Source organism: Mauremys mutica, chromosome 11 (genome assembly GCF_020497125.1).
Source record: "Mauremys mutica isolate MM-2020 ecotype Southern chromosome 11, ASM2049712v1, whole genome shotgun sequence".
NCBI classification, from domain to species: domain Eukaryota; kingdom Metazoa; phylum Chordata; order Testudines; family Geoemydidae; genus Mauremys; species Mauremys mutica.
The window spans coordinates 77,062,199-77,074,631 of record NC_059082.1 but is presented as its reverse complement, the minus strand read 5'-3'; the positions used below and the strand labels follow the sequence as shown (position 1 = coordinate 77,074,631).

The 12,433-nt window shown below is 47.0% G+C and overlaps 1 protein-coding gene across 2 annotated transcripts in view; it reads left to right on the top strand.

The window, feature by feature from the left end:
• The first annotated feature begins 986 nt into the window (after positions 1-986).
• MMD2 (monocyte to macrophage differentiation associated 2) overlaps positions 987-12,433 on the top strand; it is a 38,500-nt gene continuing 27,053 nt past the window's right edge. For both annotated transcript variants that reach the window (XM_044978731.1, XM_044978729.1), the window contains exon 1: positions 987-1,586. In XM_044978731.1, coding sequence (XP_044834666.1) covers positions 1,540-1,586 — 47 coding nt within the window. In that variant the 5' untranslated portion in view covers positions 987-1,539. The remainder of the gene's footprint in view (positions 1,587-12,433) is intronic.

The window sequence follows — 12,433 nt, the reverse complement described above, 5'->3', positions numbered from 1 at the left end:
GCAGTTTTCAGCATCTAAGATTTTTAGGGGATGGGAGAAGGAAAGAGATAAGGAGAGGGCCGTTGCCCCTCCACCCCATGGATCTTTAGGGAGGAGACTGCCCTATATCAGAACAAACTCCTTTCTTTTCCCCCCTGTAACTGTGCAGGAAGGGAGCAGAGCGAGTGGCATGCATTTGTGTGGAAGGCAAATCTCCAGTGCATTCAGCCCAAGCGCATCCATTAATGCACATTATGTGGACTAGTTAGGGGGGAGGGGTAGAGATCCAGAGGAGGGGCAGGCACAGAGGGAAGGGAGAGGCCTTGCATGAAAGGCAAAGAAAGGGAGAGTGATGGAGGCAGACAGAGAAGGACAGGAGCTGGGGTTCCCAGCTCCCCGGCAGCACCAATCTGTGCAGAGCCCTGCTTTGCTAACTGTTGCACTGCTTCGTCCCCTTGCTCCCACGGGCTGTTTATAAATAGCCCTGGGCTACAGCTGTTGACGTTCGTGCCCTAATAAAAAAGGTGCATTTAGATCGAAAGGGGAGAAACATCCCTCCACCCCCAGCGGAGGCAGCTCAGGGAGAACAGCACCCCCTAGAAGATGCCCTCCAGGGTGCCAGGGCGGAAAGGCACCATCTCATCAGCATCCCAGCTTGAGACAGGGAAGGGGGCCCAGCCTGGTCTTGGGGGAAGTGTGAGCCCTGTGCAGAAAAGAGTCACCTCGCCAGAACACCTACAAAGGCGAGGAAGGCCCTGCCCTCGCTGGGAGCAAGCCAAGCCGACTAAGGGCTCTAAGTCCGGGGAAGCACTGAGTGATTCTGCCCATCAGCAGCTGCTCACGCCCCCTTTCCCCCCTGCACTCTGTCTGTCTCTGTCCATCTGTCTGCAGCTCCGCCCTCGGCATGCTTTAATTACATTTTAAATTCAAATCTGCTGCTATTTGATCCGCTGGGTGTATTTATAGCTCCGCTCAAGCTGGCTGTGTGGATAAGGCAGGTTGGGCAGGTTGCTGTGACATGTGGGGCAGGATGGGATTGCTCGCTCGCTTTCCTTCTTTTCCTTCTCCTTATCGGATTATTTTGCAGCAGGACCCACGTATCCTCCCTCCCTCCCTCACACACAAACTGGCTCTCTCTTAGGTTGCTTTTGTTTTTATTGTATTACTCTCTTGTGCAACAGGGGGCGGGAGAAACTAAGGGTGGCCTTGATTTTTCTCTTTAGCATTTTAAACACACACAGAGTGTTTGGGGTAGAGAGAGAGAGAGATCTGGTCCTTGATCCTGTGAGTTGCTACCTCTACATGCCTGAGCCAGCAGACAAAGCAAGCACGGATGAAGTTGGTACGGTTACTCCGGGGCTTGCCGTTTCCTCCTTGGGTCAGAGGAATCACAGAGACTCCCCTGCCCCCTGTCCACTACTGAGCTGAAAATCCACCTCTGGGATTTAACCTGCTGCTCCTGAATTTCCTCCTCTCCTGTCTGTCTCACTCTGCTTCTTCATCCCACCTTCCCCCTTCTTCAACACTGGACCAGAGCTGGATTCTGATGGAACTGCCAAGATGTTCATGTCCAGAATCCTGGATTTTCAGAAGACAAGATATGCCAGGTAAAGCCAAGTGGCTGTGTTCTTAATTCCTGTAGCTGAACCATTTTGCATTGTGTTTTGAAACCCTCCAGGATCCCTCCCAACCTCTGCCCTTCCCTAGAGGAAGCCGGGAGTGAATTCCAGGGTGGTGCTTACAGGACACAGTGAATAAAGCTGACAGTGGGGTTTGAAAGATGTGGAGCTCCTCAGTGCACCGGGCACCTGCAGGGCTGATACTCTTGCTTTGTTTTCCTGGTATAACAAGAATCCTTTGCACTTTCATAGCACCTCTGCAGACCTGAATGAATTCAGGCTCACAACACCCCTGGGAAATAAGTATTACTAGCCCCTTTTCATTAATGGAAAAACTCAAGCAAATGTGGCCACTGATTTTGGGGTGTTTCAATATTTGGGTGTCCTTCTCGGAACACTTTGAACCAGGATCATCCTTTGGAGTTGTGGGTGCTCAGCACCTCTGAAAAATCAGCCCCCCACAAGTGGTGGTAACTTGTTTTAATGGCTCAGGTGTGTTGGGATCCATTATAGTGGCACCTGCTTAAGAGGATTCTTGATGAATGGATAGTCCTGGTCAAGGGATGCATAGAAACCACTATACAATGAAACTCAGGGTATCACGCATGTTGAAGAAAGATGAATTCAGACAGGACTAGGTACAGAGAAGGGGTACTAGGCTGATCAGGGGACGAGAGAACCTATCTTTCAAGAGGAGACAAAGAACTTGGCTTGTTGAACTTACCAAAACAAAGGCTTGTTCTCTCAGAATACGTTCAGGAGGAAAACACCAGGCAGGGAGAAGAGCTATTTAAGTTAAAGGACAATGTTGGCATAAGAATAAATGGTACAAATTGGCCATGAATACCCCAGGATTGAAAATGAGAAGGTTTCTAACCATCAGAGTGAGATCCTTGAACAGCCTTCTACTAGGAGTGGTGAGGGCAAGGAACCTAACTACTTTTAAGGTGGAGCATGATACCTTTTTAAACAGGACAATATGGCGGGGATGCCTGTGCTAGCAGCGGTCGGGCCTCAATGGCTCAGGAGATCCCTTCCAGTCCCATGTCCTATATTCCTGTGTAAAGTGCAACAGAAAATTAGTGTCAGGCATCTTAGAAGAGGAAATGCAATGTACACCTGAATCGTGCATTTCAGGCTTGAAGATAGGCTTAGTGAGTCAAATGGAAAGTATAATAATTTATGTAGTATCATCTGTAGCCAGACATAATGTGATGTTGCAATGGAAAGGCTCTGTGAGACGGTGTTTGAAAACAGAATTTCTGTAGTGAATTCAGTGCTGGGGAAAGGCATCAAACAGATAATAGCCCTTTAGACTGAGTCCTTTACGCACTGGACAGGGACACCACAGGCAACAGCCATGCAAGGTTCCCTGCACACAGCTCCTTAGTCTGTATGTCTTAGCCCTGACCTGGACGAAGCACCTCAAGTACAGTTCAGTCTCTGTATCTGTTCAGTCCTTAACCTCTCTCCCAGCTGCTAATGCCAATTCTTGTGGTGGGAGTGGTTTTTGTGATGTGGAGAAAGAGCTGCTGAGTTGACAAATTCCAAATGGTTATCAGATTTCTATTGAAAAGCGGCTTTCTTAGTCTGTTTGTCTTAGGAACTGAGTTTGAAGCTGATATACACAAATCCTGAATGAAGACTCTCTTCTCATTCTTCAGATGCCTATTTAAATACCATGTGTTCCTACTGAAGAACCCTTTTGCAATTGTACTGTTCTCCCTATATACGTGTGGGAAAATGGGTGAGATACAGGGAAATTGTGGGCAATGCTTTGTAACCATGTCCAGGACAGATCCTTTTATAATAACCAAGAGAATGCAGAAGTTTTTTTTTACTTTATCAAAGTGGAATAGGAAAGTGATCAGATCAATTAAATGATGTAGATTTTCTGGGCACCGAACCAAAATACATGTTGGAAGCCACTGGAGCGAGACGTCTTTAGAAAGTCCCTCTCTGTCCAGTTAGAGAATCTGATCTGCTAGATGTAACTGAATGCACTTTTTGTGCAACAAGTGTTGCATGTTGAATACGTTGCTAAGAGCCCATTGTTAGGACTGGAATATGGGGGGAAGTGAGTAGAATGAGGCTTACTCACTGAAAATAGGTGCAAGGCTCCTCTCTGTCTTCTCTTTGTCTTCTCTGGGATGCAGAGACTGGATCTGGGAGCTGAGGAATCAGCCCAAATGAGCAGCATTGTACTTTTTTGCATGTTAAGATGAAGCTTCTCCCACATGTAACCCAAGGACCTGGCTTTTGTTTTCCAAAGTCTTTTTTGTTGAAGTCTTTTGATAGTTCTTCATGGAGCACAAATGATAAAAATATGTCACAGTGACAAGCTGAGTGCTAGAACTGGGCAGTGCCGTGCTGAGCAGGAGACCTGAGTCTGATTGCCTGCCTTGGCAAGAGCTGGAAGGGCTGGGGACTAGAAAAGGAAAGCCTTGTACTTCAGGGATTTAAGGGTAGTGATCACTCTCAGTACATTGATTGGTGTTGAAAGGGAGTTCTCCAGCCATCGCTCCTTGGCTGGGAGTTGGAATCTGAGTTGGGGGATTTATGGAGAAGGGGGCTTAAAGTGTAAAAAGGGCCAGATTATACCTCCCCACCATGTGTATCTCAATGGGAGGAGAGTGACCTCACAGAATTTCCTTGAATTTTTCCCCGGGATGATCGTGGAGGAAGCAAGAGATGCAGCTTCCCAGTCCCAGGGATGGGAATTGCTCTTTCCTCAGAGGGCCAGCCCCTCTGCAGCTCTTTTGTCCCCCATCCCCTCCTTGCAGCATGGCTCCGGTTGGTGCTATTGTGCCCTCATACTGGCTACCCACAAGTGCAGACATGGAGGCTGAGTTACCAGTGCTTCAAGCAGGTATCCATTGTTCATGGAAGAAAGATGCCATGGAGAGCGTCTGCTCCCTTGTACATCTCGTTCCTTCTGCTGTGTGGTTTGGGGGATGGGAGGAGCATGCTAAGGAATCAGGATTCACTAGGTTCTGCTACCTTGTCTTTGTATAAGCAATGGGCAGTCTGGGGCCCAAAGAGTGACTGGTGGGGATCCTTTGAAAGCCCTTGCTCTGCCAGACCCACACATTATAAAGGAGATCATATCTTCACACACACGTGTATTTCATAGGCTCCCGCTGCCATATCAAGATAGCAGGGACATGCCATGTTTTCCATCATCAACAGGTGTATACAGTTTCAGGCTGCGCACCAGAGAGGAGCGTTGTGAAACAGAGAGGAAACTTTCCCAAGACCCTGAGAGTGAAGCCAGCAGGGAGATGCGCTTGCTGTGCATTTGAAAAGGAAGCAGAATCTCCATCCCCATCTGCAGGAGCATGCCACCAGCTTCAGCATTTCACTGTCACTTTTGCTTTTGCCATATGCCAAAGGTACGTCCTTATGAAGTCTGATCCTGGGAGGTGCTGAGAGGCATCTACTCCTCTGAAAGCATTGAGAACCAAGGGGACTCAGCCTGCAGGATCAGTCCCTTGACTTGTGAAGTTAATCTACAGCTTAGCAGAAATGAAACCCAAGGAGGAATGGGGTCAGATGTCCATGACCTAGAAAGTGACGCCAGGCTGGTTCCCTTTGTTGGGCTCTTGGACTTCTTCCCCATAATCTTTTCTGCACCAGGCATGACAGCTGTGGTGCCAGGCTTCTCCGGCAGCTTTCCCGTTTCGCCGGCCAAATCCCTTGGCCGTAAGCAGCCAGAGTCTGACACCCTTGTGTGATTAGCTGGGAGCTGGGTTTGGAGCAGGCCAAGCACCACTGTAAGATAAAGCAGCACAGCCGAATGGGAAGCATGCTGTAGTGGCACATGGAAGCTCAGCACAGGGAATTGCCCTTAACGGCCAGATTCTGCCACCCTGAAAGGATTGGAAAACGCGTCTTAGAGTGAAAAACTCAAGCAGCTCAATCTGTTTGGCTTAACAAAGAGAGGTTAAGGGGTGACGTGCTCACAGTCTATAAGTATCTAAATGGAGAACGGAAATTTGATAATGGGCTCTTCAGTCTAGCAGACAAAGATCCAATGGCTGGAAGCTAAAGCTAGAAACATTTAGACTAGAAATAAGGTGCCATTTTTTTAACTGTCAGTGTAAGTAACAGTTGGAACAGTTTAGCAAGGGGTGTGGTGGATTCTCCATCACTGGACGTTTTAAACTCAAGATTACATGTTTTTTTTTAAAGCTATGCTCTAGTTCAAACTGGAATTTACTCAGGGAAGTCTGATGGCCTCTGTTGATGATCACAGTGGTCCCTTCAGACTTGAAAATCTATTAATCTTATTACATATGCAAGCCCACTGATTGCAACGGGACCATTCCTGAAGTAAGACACCACTTACCCAGCACAAGTAACGAGGGCAGAATTGGGTCCTATGGTAGGGAGAAGAAGCCAAGAGTACCAGTCACAAGGTCTGTGCCAGGACCAGTACATATGGGAGGGATAGGCAACTCATTGGCGTATTTGACTCAGGAAGGTGTAGGAAATAGGTGCAGGTATAGCCTGGCCTCTCGGGAAGGCATTAGAGGCATCTTGATACAGCTTGGAGGAGGGTGGGAAACTTTCACTCTTGTGAAGTTGATTGGCCCCAGAAAATAGCATAAATTCTTGATCTCATAAGAGGAATCTGGAACTGATTCTTTTTTGGTTTCTTTTTTTTTCTTTCTTTTCTGACTCAAGAGAACCAAGGAAGGAAGAGATTAATGTCAGATGGTCATCAATAAATGCACTGGGAAAATAGCCAGATGAAAGACCTTAAGCAATGAGAATTAGATGAAAGAAAGCGATCAATGTGGGCGTGTTTTATGAACTGTCGGATAAGACGGGAGAATGTTCCCTGCTCAGGGGGCAAGAATGTTGCCCAAGATTCATCCAGGATTGGCTCACTTCTAAATGTTAAATGACTTCAGAAAGAGAGGAAAGATGGGAAGAAAGAAAGAATTTGAAGAAAGTATATAAATAACAGCAGCGGAGAAACTGAATTTGATTCCATTCCATGAGCAAGAAAGCTCTTTATTCTCAGGTAGTGTCATTCAGCCAGATCATTCGTATAAACAGGCCCCTTAGAAAGTGTCTTCTGCTTTATTCCAATTTTCCACAAGAGCTGCTCCTTTGGCACTAGCAGGTCAGGCCCCAGGACAATCTGACTGGAGGGCTCCCAAGGAAGGCTGAGCACTGTAGATTGAAAATGGCTCTCACAATATAATGGAAAACCAGCTTCAGCTTGAGACACTGCTTGTGGCCGTGCGTGTGAGAGAGAGAAAGAGAGAGAGGGGGGGTGGGGGCTGCAAAAGCATCACAACTGTAAAAACTTCCCCTCTGTCATTTGTAACTTGGTGCTGCTCCGTAGCGCATAACATCCGTCTTTGAGAACAATCAGCTTCTGCGCAAGGGGCCTGATTCACCCATGACGTAAATGTCAGTGTCAGTTACACCCTAGGTGAAAGCAGATCAGATTCCACCTGCTTTATCTTACCACCTCCGCTGAGTTGCTTTTTCCTGCTACGCTCCCAGTCTGATACCTCGACGTCTCAATTACACTTGTTTTGCACACCCACTGAATGGCAAATAAGTGCAAGTTACACTTCTTTGCCATGGACACGTGTTTCCCCAACTCATTTACACTCAGCGTGTAATTTACCCCTTCAGCCACATCACTGCTTCATTTGACCAGAGGCTCCCATGTATATTGCACCTGCTTCTTTCACTGAGTTTGAGTGAGGTCCAAAGACTTTGTTATCATTTATTAATGTTGTTGCCGATTTTCAGTAAAACATGGATTCTTTCTACACAGCTAGGCCAAGGACAAGTCCTAGCTCCCCTCCCTTTGGGCACACAAAAGCACTTTCTTTACTTTGGTAATCAAGAAACAGAATGTAAAGAAAATATGATAAAAAGCAACTTGAGTGCAGACTCTTTCAACAGATCTAGAGCACGGGAACATAGGGGGAACCGCACGCTGCGGATGGGCAGAATCATAGTCATTACCTGACACAGGTTCAAGATTTAATTTATTCAGGTAAAAGGCCCCAGATTTTATTCAGTTTGTCTGTTCTTGCCCTGGGCACGTAAGCACAGAATAACAATGAAAACAGAAGCTGCAATGAAAGATGCCAATTAAATTTCCCAACAAGGAAGCTATATTTGGAGGCAGGGGTGTTGGAACAATTTGTATAGTGGGAGTGCTGACAGCCATTGAAAACAAACTGTAAACCCTGTATATAATAGAAACCACTTCACGCCAGGGGGTGAGCAGTACCCCTAGTTCCAGCACTTATATTTGGAGATGAATACTTAATATACCTAAGGGCCAAAATCTGCCCTCAGATATCCATTCATCCATAGTCTTCACTAGGAATTGTGTAAAATGTATCCGAGCGCAGAACTTGAACATAGTTAGAATCTGCTGCTTAGCCAGTAAGTGCACAGATACAAGTACAGAGCATAATGACAAAGAGGTACAGGGATGGGTCAGAGACGCACATGGATTCCATACAATAGGACGAAAAGAGAAAGGATGGGTCAGGCAGCACATGGGTAAATTTCACCTTTAGATTGCTTTGTTCAAATCCAGCCCAGCTCGGTGAAGACTGAAAGTCCTTGTCATCCAGTGAAATGAGTTTGATGGGTTTCTGGCTCATTCCTGCAGGGTAGGTGCACACATCACAAACATAACCATTGTAATTGTCACCATGTAGCACCAGGATGGGCTCTGAAGAATGAACTACCCTCATACCTCCAGAAGTAATCCCTCTAGGTCAGTGGTGAGGTACCATGGGAGCTCTCTTTGGGTATCTTGCATTACCTCTGCCCATGTGTAATGGAGGCCCTCAACCTTAGAGCATCCCCTAGAGGCCCAATGCAGCACCACCATTGCTTCTCAGCCTGTTTCTCTGAGTGAGGATTTTAGTAAGTCCGGTGAGGCTTGTCACTGCACTCCACCAGGGATCTAGTTTTATTCAGTCTGAAAAGGCAGAGTGTCACACACCTAGGACTGCTCCCCAGCATCTCTAACTGAAGAAAGGAGGGGATAAGTCAACCCTAATCATGTCCAAGAGGTCCTTTACCAGTGAGGCCTTCATGACCCGGAACCCTTTTCTGGAGTCAGGGGCCTCTTGTCACTAACCGGGGGAGGGGCTTTCCTCCAGGGTCCAGTTCCCCATGGAGGCCAAACCTCAGGACAGAATATAATTCCTCTTTTCCCAGGCCTTCTGCTGTTGCCTGGTGAAGTCTTTCATGGGAGCTAGATTTCTCTGAGATGTAGCATTCAGAGTCCCTTCCTTTCAGAAACTCTCCCCTCAGGAGCATTCTTTCTTGATTTCTTTTGCCTGTGGGCCCCTCTCACCAGCTTCCCCTGAGAAGCCTTCTCTGTATGTTCTGGGAACTGTTCCTCCTCCCAGCAGCCTCTGTTTCTCTAGCGTAAGCTCCTTGTGCATAGCTTCCATTTATCATGCCTAGGTGCTTCTCTGCCTAATTACCTGCCTCCCAGCAGCTCAAAGAGTGAGACAGTCATAGGTGAACCTGAGCTTCCTCATTCCTCCTTGTGGAGCCAGTCAGAGGTCGGCTGGGCCCCTGGCCTGCTCAGAGGGCCAGCTACTCTCAGGCTCGATGGTATGTCTGATCTATCAGTCCCTAGCAGATCTATATCACACCTTTTACCGTCACTAAAAGAAGAGACCCAAAACTCCATAACTAGCACAGTAAGACCAGAAATGGCGGGGAAATAAAGTATGAGGTTAAGCGATATCCAAAACACGGAGAGAACAGTGCTGCCTGTCCTACGTCTGGAGTATGTCGAACCATGGTGGAACAACTGCTCTGCAGTCAGACTCATTCATTTTGCTTGAACTACAGGGGGTCTGGCAAGTTTTGTCCCAGGCTGCCTAGCAAATAAATCTTGATATGTCTGAGTATGTGCGGTTGGCTTACACCGGCTCAGACGTGTCCTCCAAGGACCTTAGATGCCTTGCACAGCTGTTTTCTTTTTTTCCCCTTAACCCGTGTCAGACAAAACTATGGGAGCGAAATGCTTTAAAAATTGATGTGGTTCATCACACCGAGTACAGAGCTGCTCGAAAGATGAATAACACCACAGATAAGTGCTTATCGGAGCCACGCCTGTGTCCCCGCCTTCCCTTCCCAGGGCGAGATTCTGCCTCTATGTGGACCATAAGCAATCCCACTGAAATCAATGGGGCTACTTGGAGAGTAAGGTGCTGTAAGACGCTGGGCTGCTCCTTTAAGGACAAGCGGCCAGGAAGCCAGACAGCCCTGCTGCATTAGCAGAGCCAGGTGGGAAAGGATCAGGTGATCCCTACAAAGGGCTGAGAGTGAGAGGGCTCAGTTGGAGGAGAGCTGCAGGCGGGAGGTTGGCTTCTGGGACTAGCCCTGGAGCAGAGAGTAGGGTGACTAGACAGCAAGTGTGAAAAATCGGGACGGGGGTGGGAGGTAATAGGATCCTATATAAGAAAAAGACCCAAAAATTGGGACTGTCTCTATAAAATCGGGACATCTGGTCACCCTAGCAGAGAGTGATGCAGAGTGCAAGGCCTCTGGGCCCCCGCAGCCTGGGTTAGGGACAGGGGTAGCTTTGTTCTGTGTTATTTTGTGAGCTTCCCTTTGAATTAATAAACCATGCCCCGAGGGAAGGCCTGAAAGAGACTTGGATGTGATACTAGCTCATCCTGGGCTGGGGAGACAGGCTGGCACTCAGCAGCCTCCAGGCAGTAGTTTATGTGAGTGGCAGGAGTGTGAAATGGTCCATAGTAACAAACCCCTGATGAAAGCAAAGAGCAGTCTGGTCTCACTGAGTAAATAGCTCTAGCAGGGTTCATTTGTGCCTCAATTTTGGGTCAAGAGCAAACAAAGTATCATCTTAATATACAATGCATCCTCTCTGGGGAGTATGTCCTGTCCTGGCAGGGAGATGGACTCAAGCTTCCAACAGTCCCTTCTATCTCTAACAGCAGTCTTGGACCCATTGGCGCTGCCCAGTCCCCGTGTAACTCCCCTGCACTCACTGATACAATGCACAAGGAATTACAAAACTGTTGCCCAATGGGGGATGCCCATGAATCAGGAGACAGAACTTTCCCAGGAGTCACTAAACTATGAAACTGAGCCCTGCAAGAGATAAGAATGACCGCAGGCCTCACTGAGCTTACAGCTAAATGTAAAACTTGTTTCCCTGACTTGGCTGTCACTCAGTAATTTCAACACGCAGACACAAGGAAACAAACTAAAGTCTATGAACTAAATACTTCTACAGACAGGAAAGAGAGAAAGGGTGTTGTTTTTATTTGGAATTCTTGCAAGGTGTTCAGCTCCAACAGCAAAAGGGGTGTCCTATAAGTTAATCAGCAGAGACAGGCCGGAACCAAACCTCAGATCCAAGCATCCAAATGTCAGGAAAGTTTGGATCCAGATCTACATCCAGCTCCAAAGTTCACTGCTGAGGCTCATCTCCGGCAATTAAAGGGTTTTATGCTTGGACTGACAGAGAGGGTCAGATGGCAAAATGAGATTTAAATCATTATCTTCATTCTTGACTGGCTACACTGCACTGCCCATCTCTAGTAAAGAACGTTAGCTGAGAAAACCTAATGCTAGAGATGGTCAATCTGTTACCAACAACATGCATTAAAAGCACAGCTAGTGAGTAGGTTGCAAACCAGTCATGATCTTCAGATGTTTTGGTTGTTCATAAATATTCACTGAATAATCTGGATAGCTTGTTATTATTATTTATATTGCAGTAGCATCTAGAAACCCAGGGCCCTGTTGCACAAGAAGCTATGCATATGTATAAGGAGAGGTCGTCTCTACTCAAAAAGCTTATTATTTAAACTACCGAGTAGAAGTGACTTGCCCAAGGTCAGATGGTATCTCAGCTGCAGCACTGGGACGAGAACCAAGGTTACCTGACGGCTAGGCCAAGGCTCTAGCCACTAGACCATACTGCCTCCCACGAGGTGTTTGTTTTGACTATACACCAAAGCAGCCTGGAGCATCTGACGGCTAAAGAAACTGGCATGTGCTTATTCAGGGACTTTGAAATAGATGCTGTGCCTGTGTTTCCTTTTAGAGTTTTGTGGATCCATTAACAGCCTGGACCGAGAGTGTTAAACAGGGCAAGGTGTCTGTTACACACTTTATTGAGGTGATGGGCCAGATTCTCTGATCCAGAAGAGCTGTGCTCTCTGGATAAACATGGCAGTGAGGAGTAGATGTATGTTCGGACCATCTTTGTAGTCCCTATATCCTGTGGCTAGCCAGGACTAGTCCCTGATATTAGAGCAGTGCGAAGGCTGCTCTAACTTATTCCCAGTACCCCATGACTCCAAGGAGCCATTCCAGCAGCCACTGTTGGTGTACAGTGATGCTCCAGCCTTATCCCCTTTACTCCTGTCATGTCCTTCATGCCAGAAACTGCAATGAGAGTAGCATAATGCCATTAGGCCGGCACTTTGCCATGTAGGAATTCTCTTTGCATTAGGGTAGCCAGCTCAGATGGCTTTCTGGCTGCCAGAGAGGCACATACTAAGCAGAGTAATGGTCAGAATTTCTCACAATAACTACCTCTATAATGCTACCTTAGTTTCTAGTATCTGGGCATGTAGTATTGTATTTGCTCCCTGACTGGTTGATCGAAACATTTTAAACACGCAAATAACGAATAATGCATGTTGGGGGCATTCTTGCAAAAATTTGCAAAACACTTGGGATTTGCCAGCATTTTTGTGAGTAAGCAACTGTTGTCAGAAAGCTCATAAATAGCGATGGAAAGAGCAGCAATTTAATCTCCAAACATGTTCACTAATCCATTGCTT